Here is a 10,349-nt window from a genome sequence, read left to right on the forward strand (position 1 = left end):
TACTGGATCCGGGTGACTGCAGTGACCATCTGCTCTGGATACAGACTGGATCTGGTGGCTAACGGTGACCTAGCATTTCAGCACCACAACATTTCAGTAAATAGGCGTGATATGATGGATTAGAAGTGAAAAGCAGAAGAAAATTTACAGCTCATTCAGTCAAACTGAGGGATTTTTTGTAGCGCATCCTCATGGGAAATTGGGTTTAAAATAACATTCAATATAATGATACAGTGAGTGTTTATACCAGGGTGCGCTGTTGGTTCAATTATGTTACCTTTAGGGAAAAAAAGAAAAGATTATCTACACTCCAAGCTATTTAAGCATGCACTATAGTAAAAAGAAGCATAAAAAGAGGAGCATTTTTATTTTATAATTTGTTTTTTATTATTATTATACTATTATTATTTATTTATTTATTTTATTTTGTTTATTTATTTATTTATTTATTTTTTGAGCTGATGATTTTCTTGGTCTCTTCAGTAGCCTAATAAAAGCTGGTTTATTTTACATGGAACATGTTGCCTCAAGGGGTATTGCATGATCAGCTTTAGGCCATGTCCACACGTACACGGAGTTTTTCCTTCTTCCGTTTTAAAAAAAATCTCAGTCTACATGAAATACATCAGGCCCCTGGTCTAAACAATAACATAAAATCACCACAAAAGCATTTGGATTGCTTTCCCAATCCAGTCATCAAAGAGTAGAAAATGTGTATTTATTTGTTAAATGGAGTTCCTGTCAATAATAAATATGCTATACTCTGAAAGTGACATGACGTGTAGCCAAGCATGGTGTCCCATACTCGGAATTTGAACCCATCCAAGTGCACACACACACTCAGCAGTGAGTAGTGAACACACACACACCGTGAACACACACCCGGAGCAGTGGGCAGCAGTTGGGAGTTTGGTGCCTTGCTCAAGGGCACTCAGTCGTGGTATTGAGGGTGGAAGAGAGCGCTGGCCATCAAAGATGTAATTATATATTGAACAAATTAGCTATATAGCATTTATTCATATTTGTAATGTTACATTTAATATATATTGTATATTTAGTGAACCAGACTCCTTCCTCTCAATGCTATGTAAAACCTCTAATAAATTTAGCATCTGATGCTTCTGATAATGTTCAGCTTCTGAAATGCAAGCAGCACCTTCAGGCAGCAGCTTGGGGTGACACGCTTTCAATCAATCTGCATTCTTGTCGTATCTGCAACATTTTCACATATTTCTGTGTATGCTATCACAAAGGTCATGCTTCTTTCTCTTTAAGGCTCACACTGTTATTTTCATATAAATATCAGTTGTCCCTGAATGTACAACAATTCACTTATCCTCCAATCTATAGAGATGTTATGTAAGATAATCAGTACTGAAGACGAACGGTTTCAGCCAGTACTGTGATGTTTGTGACAAATTAGCTATATAGCATTTATTCATGTTTGTAATGTTACATTTAATATATATTGTATATTTAGTAAACCAGACTCCTTCCTCTCAATGCTATGTAAAACCAATAATAAATTTAGCATCTGATGCTTCTGATAATGTTCAGCTTCTGAAATGCAAGCATTACCTTCAGGCAGCAGCTTGGGGTGACACGCTTTCAATCAATCTGCATTCTTATCGTATCTGCAACATTTTCACATATTTCTGTGTATGCTATCACAAAGGTCATGCTTCTTTCTCTTTAAGGCTCACACTGTTATTTTCATATAAATATCAGTTGTCCCTGAATGTACAACAATTCACTTATCCTCCAATCTATAGAGATGTTATGTAAGATAATCAGTACTGAAGACGAACGGTTTCAGCCAGTACTGTGATGTTTGTGTGAAATACAATTAGTGGTTTAGTAAACAGAATTCTTCAGAATTTCCAGTGAGAATTTTCCAGAAGCGCTCTGTTGTTTAAATGTTCTTTAGCCGCATCTGTGTAGTGTTACAAATAAACGTTTTACACAATTACAAAACTGTGAGTCATTGAGGAAAATCATTTGAAGTAGCTTTAAATATCACTGCCAACACATTTTCTGTGGCTTTGATTTTCTCCTATTGAAACTTGGAATCTTGAAGAGACAAGACTGTCTCAGCAACTTCTAGGATAGTAACCAAAGGACGATTGATTTCGAACAGGATCAAGCAACTTTCTGTGTCAAAGCCATTTTGTGTATAATCTCCACCCACCCTACAATCTGCTCTAAAGAAGATCAAATGATCCGGTGGAAAACTGGTTCAACAGCGATTTAAGAACAGACATTTCACAGAAAACAGGGAAGAACTCAATAATTAGCTGAACTGTCACAAAGTCAGGCTAATGCTTGCCAAGATCTTACAAAACCAAAAATAAACCTGAATCATCATGCATGTTGTAGAACTTATAAATGTGTTTGTTTATCTCAGTTAGTAGTAATTCATTGTGTAACAAAGTGGTGGGTGAAAGAGTTTAATGGCTCAGATTATCTACCCTGTGTTTTCTTTAACCCACTTAAATGCTTTTGTTTAATTGGTTGTTTAATGGTTCAGAACCTGCTAGTGAACTGTGACTGAGATTAGAACATGAAAATAACTGTCTTGGGTATATAATATGGGACATTTGCTGTATGATATGTGTATGTTCTCATTGTGTAAGCATGAATGTGTATGTGTGTGTGGACAGGGGGTTAGTATAGCTGTAGTTTAGGAACAAACTTGTTTCCAGAATTTATGTTAATCAGATAAAAAAATAAAAAAAAGGCTTTAACTTCCACCCAGGGTGTGACCAAAACCAGTCTGTGTAGATTTTTTTTTCTTTAGTATGTGAGACTGTCAACTATATTCAGTTTCTCTATATTAAAGTATGAAACCTTAAAGTGTTATCTCATTCAAAAACGAAAATTCTGTCAACATTGTCTCACTCTTACTGTCAAGATTTCCTCACTCACTCAATCCATGGGTTACAAACAGAAACATTTAGAATGACCCATTTCTGTCTTTTTTCGGGCTGAACTAATATTGCAGATGAACTCTTTCCAGATAACTACATGTTTAAATGTATATGCAATTCTTTATCCCACTGCTGCTGTGAATGACATCATTTAGCACAGATGTGTATTGCAGTGGCGTTCCATCCATATAAGCTGTGAATGCTCCATTTGAGAGAATAAGTTCACGGGGTTATTAATATAAACATTATTACAAGTTGATCCCTTGTCATTTAAAATGTAACAAAGCTTAAAGGTATAGGAATAAGTACGTAAAATGATTTATTTGCCAAAGGGCAGTCATTTTCTGTAAATCTACTTCAGTTACGGAAGCTTCCGGGCGAGCGTATTCTCCGCAGCTTTCTCGCCTCCGCTCTATTGCTATGACTCATCAGGATTGTAGCGCGTCCTCAGTGGTTTGCTGGCCTGCGGCGGATTTAATGCGCGAGGTAAGCTGTCCGCGAATCGCTCGCCCAAGCAGAAAAATTTGCTGTTGCTGTCAGATCTCGATTGCCGAAAATCACATTGTGTTTGATGCAAAACCAACTCGACTTAATCAAAAGAAAAAAAAAAACGCTGTAACTGTATATTTTGTTTTCTCAAGCAAAGAAAATGCTAAAAGTCCACTGAAAGCATATCTTCTTACATTTTTGGTCATAGACAATGTATGTTGAAGATATACGTTATTGTCAACGTGGTAAATTAAAAAATATATTTTTATAAAAACGTGGGCTATATAAAATTGTAATAATTACAATCAGGAAAAGAAAGAAACAATCCTCTGAACATTTTGAACATTAAGATGTGTAACGAATCATCCACTGAAGGCGAGCGTAAGTGAGAACCCAAGTGCAGTTTATTTACAGTGATCCAAACAATAAACGAAGACTAGAGACACAGACTTGACTTGACTAGGCATGAACAGACTAGACTCACCGACAGCGGGTTACAACATCAATACACGACAAAAGACAATGGCAACATGAGGGCTACTTATAGCAGACAAGAGGGTCACATGACAAGAACACACCAATGGGAAACAAGACACATGACTAGGACAACCAATCAGAACATGACACCATGAACAGAGGAACCAATGGCATGAAGACAAGAGGGCAAGGGAAGCATGACACTAACAGCATGAATCAAACTACAAAGTAAAAGACCTGAAAACAAGAACATGAAACAAAACCCAAAACCCAAACCCCACATTACAAGATGTTATTGTTCCTTTTGTTTTGCGTATGCTCGTGTCGCTTAGTTAAAGTCCTTCTCCGATTTTATTGTTGTTTGCAAGGTTGCAACGTTACTGTCACACCCATGGACAGTCTTGTGTTTTGTTCCTCATGTTCGCTCCTTGACCCAGTTTCTCCCGTGTTTGTGCCCATATTTGGTTTTCCTGTTAAAAGAAGAAGAAGAAGAAGAAGAGTCCTGCGTTCGATTAAAGGTTTTCTATTTGGAAGATCTATTCAAGTAAAGATTGGGAAAGAATTTTCAGAGATAATAAAGGTAGAAAATGGAACACCACAAGGGAGTATAATTAGTCCTTTATTATTTTCTATTATGGTTAATGATGTGTTTTTAAGTGTTGAAAAAGGAATAGGAATTTCTCTTTATGCAGATGATGGTGCAATCTGGAAACGAGGGAGGAATTTAGAGTTTGTTGTAAGGAAAGTGCAAGAAGCAATAACAGAAGTAGAACAAAAAATTTATTCTTTTCAAAATGTAGGATTAGTAAAGAGGTACAATAGAAATTATATGGTCAAGATATAGAAAGAGTATCATGTTTTAAATTTTTGGGTATATGGTTTGATGAAAAACTCACGTTTAAAATACACATAAAAAAATTGTTGATAAATGTAAAAGGGTAATGAATGTTATGAGATGTTTAGTGGGGAAAGAATGGGGGGCTGAGAGGATGGCTCTAAGAAGTATATATACGGGATTGATAGGATCTGTATTTGATTATGGGAGTATAGTGTATCCATCTGCTGCTAATACTGTGTTAAAAGAGGTGGACAAAATCCAGTACAAGGCATTAAGATTATGTACGGGGGCGATGAGATCTACACCAACTGCAGCCTTGCAGATTGAAATGGGAGAAATGCCTTTAGATCTTAGAAGAATTGAACTGTCACTAAGATATTGGGTCAATATATTAGGACATAGTCAAGAACACCCAGCTAGGGTAGTTCTAAAACCTTTCTGGGAAAAAGGAAAGAAAGAAATCAAAAGTTTTGGAAGGGAAGTGCCTAGAGTGGTAAAAGAAAAGGAAATTGGTGAAACTCCAATAAGCCCTACAGTTCCGTGGTCAACAATCCCTCTGTGGTTAATATCTCAACCTACAGTAGATATGACATTGTTAAGTGAGGAAAATAAGGTTAAGTTCAAATCAAATGTTCAAATAGCACATAAGTACATTCATGGAAATTATTATGGTTATGTTCAAATATATTCTGATGCATCGAAAAATATGGAAGACAAAGTAGGTGTGGCATTTAGTATCCCAGAATTTAATGTGAAAGTCAGTAAAAGAATCACAGATAATTTGTCAATTTACACTGGTGAAATGATTGCAATTGTACTGGCATTGCAATGGGTGGAGGAACATAAGCCAATGCGGACACTCATATGTTCTGATTCAAGTTCATCTTTAATTAAAGAAGAAGAAGAAGAAGAAGAAGAAGAGTCCTGCGTTCAGTCTCAAATTTCTACCCCGTGTGCTATATGTGTGTTCTCTGTTATTTTGGTTTCATTAAGGAGTATTTCTGTTCTGTTCTGTTCATACTTTTAAATCAACACCTGCCACGGTGTTTCTTATTTGTCTTCTGTGATCCCTCTGAGTGTGTCCTAAAAGCCAGAGGAGGGTCTTAATCTTATCACTCAGCATACCCGGTTAAAAAAGTCACCGCTCGCCACTGGTGTCCCAAAGAAACCAGACCAGTACAGCAAGGTTTTATAGTCGTTTTTCAGCGTTTTTTCTTGTTACGTGAATATTTCAGGTGTTTCACGTCTCGCACACTTGCCAGGATCTAGAGCACACATTGAGAGGAGAAAGGATTGTTGAGAAATGTTCAAAATTGTATCCATGTTCCGTATTTTGATCCCTGTGAGAAACATGCAAAACGGTGCTATAACGCTTTTACAGGTCCACTAAAACGGGTAAGAACTTCATCTAGAACTGTGTATTACTTTTTATTCTGTAGAAACTTCTATGCCTTTTTTTTGTGTGTGTAAAATTATAATACATTTCATGATGGGTACTGACAGTTTAAATTTTCCATGAATCTTTTATCTCTCAGGTCAGGCGCTGCAGTGTTATGAGTGCAAACTGGGTTTCTGGTATCTTTGCATTACAAGCAAAAAGACATGTGATGCTGGTGAGCACTGCTTCAGCGGAATAGGGAAAGCTGGTGAGTTTATGCTCTTCAAAAGCTGTTGAACACCTTTTGTTTTATGAGTTTTTCAAGCTTAATCTGTTTTTCTTGCATCTCTATTTTTAGGTGGATTAGTGGATATTAAGATGAAAGGATGTCTTGAAGTGTCCAATTGCAACAAAACTGTAGAGGCGAATTTCCCGTCCAACTCAAGCACCAAGGTATACCAAATGAAGAAGATGTGCTGCTCTACTGACCTGTGTAACTCGGCTCCGGGTCACTTTCACATGTCTGCTGTCAGCATGGCCTTCGCTACCATCAACTCTGTGTTCACGGTCAAATTCCTCATTTGAGGAGGATTATTTTAGCTCACACACAATAAATATATATATACAACAACATCACTGAGCAAATCATGCTTACTAAACAAGCCAAATTAATTTGTTGCAAAATAATTTATGGAATGAATACTCAAGATAGGTCACGCACTGGAATTTAAAAAGTTTTCAGTAGATTGCCCAGTAGTGATAATTTCAGCATACCATCAAGTTAACACTTTTTCTACATAGATACATAGCATGAATTTATTGAATATCAACAATGAAGACCATTCTGGTTATAGATAAGCACCTCACCCTACTAGGGGTTGAACGACTTTTTTAAAGTCGACTTTTATGTGATGAAAGTTGAGTCGAAGTCGACTAGTCGCTGATGACGTCATTAATGAACAAATAAGTCTGGAGCTGTGATAAACACCTTGTGCACAGCTGTGGCATATGACACAGCGCTGCCCACATGGCTATTGCTCCTATAACAGCTCATTTTTAACAGTTCTTTTGTCTTTGAGCCGTTATGTTTCTCACAGATTTCTGCTTGTTCTAAATCAGATACAGATAAAGTAGCACAGTAAAGATTACATTCATATGAATGCATTAGTGAGAGCGATTGCGTGTCTGAATTAATTCTACCTGGCAGCGTCTCTCTACTAGTAGTGAAGCTGTGGAATTTAGTTATTAAGAAATATATGCATGAACTTTTTAGTTTCAAAGCTATTTTATTGAGAAATCACAGAACAGTGTTGACAATACATTTCCGCGCTTAATGATTCTGTGTGCGCGCGATCTGCGCGTGATGTACGAGCTAGTGTCTGTAATGTGTGTGCGTTACAGTGCAGCAGCGCATTAAGTCAAGTCAAGTCACCTTTATTTATATAGCGCTTTTAACAATACAGATTGTGTCAAAGCAACTCTACAGCATTAATTAGGAAAATAGTGTGTCATTAATGCAAAAATACAATGGTAAACACTAAATTTTCAGTTAAAGGCAGTTCATCATTGAATTCATTCATGTCATCATCAGTTCAGTTTAAATAGTATCTTTGCAATAATTTGCAATCAAGTCAACGATATCGCTGGAAATGATATCGTTGACTTGATTGCACAGATACAATTTAAACTGAACTGAGCTGGATGATGACATCAAATGGAGAAAAAACCTTGGGAGAAACCAGGCTCAGTCGGGGTGGCCAGTTCTCCTCTGGACAGGCTCATCTAGTTGTCCTGGTCTCCGCTGACATTCGGGGCTGTAGAGGTCGTCTCTAGGTGCTGATCCACCATCTGGGCTGGATACGGACTGGATCTGGTGGCTACGGTGACCTCGGAATAAGAAAGAAACAGACTAATATTAGCGTAGATGCCATTCTTCTAACGATGTAGCAAGTACATCGGGTGTTATGGGAAGTGTTCCCGGTTCCGGTTGACCTAATTAATGCAGCCTAACAATCCTTTAACGGAATATAATTGTGATTATATTAGATTAGAACGGCAATTAACTTACCTGTACAATAAGCGGTTGAAAATGTGCATTCTCCCGTTCAATTTCGAGCATCCAGTAATATAATATCACATGTCTTGTGGAGCGCTTTCAGAGTATGTGTATTTTTATGATTTTATTTCTCCTGATATCTGAGTTTCACTTATAATACATGGTCTTCTAATAACACCAGAGGGTTTGCCTGTCAAAACATCAATGCATGAATGAAGTTTATGAAATCCTTTAGTTTAAATGTTGGGGGGTTTGTCCATTGTATTTTACATGTGTGCCTATTCATTTACACAGGACATTCTTCATTTTCAAAGCCATTTTTGTAAAATTTGTAAAGATGTCAAAATAGTGTTTTGTTCTAGTTCTTTTATTTATAAGCACATTTAAAACAGTCACAAGACTGACCAAAGTGCTGTACAACATAATGATCAAAGATAAAAACACATTCAAACAAACATCAATTAGCAAAAGCTAAAGAAAACAAGTGAGTTTTCAAAAGAGATTTAAAAACCGATAAAGATGGAGCAGCTCTGAGGTGCGCTGGCAGGCTGTTCCATAATCTAGGGCCCATCACCGAAAAAGCTCTATCTCCTCTGCATTTCAGCCTAGTGGAAGGAACCATAAGTAAGTTTTGATTACCAGATCTTAAATCTCTGGTAGGGTTGTAAGGATGCAGCAATTCCGATAAGTAATGTGGGGCAAGGTTGTGTAAAAATTTATAAACAAATAAGAGGATTTTAAAATTTATCCTAAAATCAACAGGGAGCCAATGAAGAGCTCGCAAAAAGGGGGTGGCAGGATCAAATTTGCGGCCTTTCTTAATAAATTTGGCTGCTGCGTTTTGGACCAGTTGTAAACGAGCTACTTGGTACTTTGAGATACCACAAGAGTTGCAATAGTCCAATCGAGAGGAAATAAACGCGTGAACAGCTGTCTCAAGAGGTTTTTCAGGCAGAAAATGTTTGATTTTAGAAAGAAACACACACAAAGTTCCTAACACACTTTGATTCAAAAGCTGACAGGCTATCCAAGGTCGAGTTGTTAAATTTGAAATTGTCTGATGGGCCAAAGACAATAACCTCAGTCTTTGAGTCATTTAAGGTTAAAAAGTTACTAGCCAACCAATGCTTTACCTCATCAAGACATGTAAATAGGGAATCAATAGCAGAAGGATTGTTTCTTTTTATAGGCAGATAGATCTGGGTATCATCGGCATAGAAATGGAAAGATACACCATACCTTCTCAGAATCGAACCTAAGGGAAGCATGTAGAGAGAGAAGAGCAGAGGTGCTAGGATAAGATCCCTGGGTAAGTCCATAATTGAGATGGGCAGCAGAGGAGGTAAAGTTGCCAATTTTGACTGAGAAATATCGCTCTGTTAAATAAGATTTAAACCAATTCAAGACTGTTGAATTGTATTCTGTGATTGTTTTGTATTCTGTTAATGTGTTTCTTTATTTGGTAAAGATGACATTCCTTACTGAAATAAATGTATGTAAAAGGCAAGAATTTAGCAAGAAATGTTTTTTTGGAGGTCTGCTGTCAGCAGCATCCACAGAACGCAGCACTCTCATGCCAGAGGTGAAGACGCTGTGCCCTGCTCTGACAAATGACCTGTTTTAGTTGCCATCATAATGTGTGTAGGAATTGCAAATATAAGAGCAATAAAATTGTAGTTAATAAAAGTCAAGTCGCCTTTATTTATATAGCGCTTTATACAATACAGATTGTGTCAAAGCAGCTTTACAGTGTCAAACAAGAAAATAGTTTGTCGATAATGCAAGAGGACAATGACAAACAGTAAATTTTTCAGTTAAAGTCAGTTTATTATTGATTCAGTGATGTCATCGTCCAGCTCAGTTCAGTTAAAATAGTATCTGTGCAAGTGTTCCCGGTTAATTAATGCAGCCTAAAAATCCTTTAACGGATTTGAATTATAGAAATGCGATATAATAATGTGTGTTATGTGTATGCCAGGTTAAAGAGATGGGTCTTCAATCTAGATTTAAACTGGCAGAGTGTGTCTGTGTCAGATTCTGGTCCGTGTTTTGTGTGTGTTTTGCTCCTCATGTGCCTTTCTGTGTTTCCTTATTTGGTCATTTTCCTGTCCTTGTTTAGTTTAATTATGATTCCGTTCAGCTGTGTTCTATTAATTACCCTTGTATTTAAGTTCCTGCCTGTTC

At 37.0% G+C, this 10,349-nt stretch overlaps 1 protein-coding gene across 1 annotated transcript in view; it reads left to right on the forward strand.

Annotated features, from left to right (window-relative positions):
* Positions 1–6,844, forward strand: part of LOC107708730 (sperm acrosome membrane-associated protein 4-like) — a 19,274-nt gene extending 12,430 nt beyond the window's left edge. The window contains exons 2-3 of the mRNA XM_016513025.1: positions 6,255–6,377; positions 6,468–6,844. Coding sequence (XP_016368511.1) covers positions 6,255–6,377; positions 6,468–6,694 — 350 coding nt within the window. The 3' untranslated portion in view covers positions 6,695–6,844. The remainder of the gene's footprint in view (positions 1–6,254; positions 6,378–6,467) is intronic.
* Positions 6,845–10,349: the final 3,505 nt, after the last annotated feature.

This window comes from Sinocyclocheilus rhinocerous, unplaced genomic scaffold (assembly GCF_001515625.1).
Source record: "Sinocyclocheilus rhinocerous isolate Xijiao unplaced genomic scaffold, SAMN03320098_v1.1 scaffold2521, whole genome shotgun sequence".
In the NCBI taxonomy this organism is placed as follows: Eukaryota; Metazoa; Chordata; class Actinopteri; order Cypriniformes; family Cyprinidae; genus Sinocyclocheilus; species Sinocyclocheilus rhinocerous.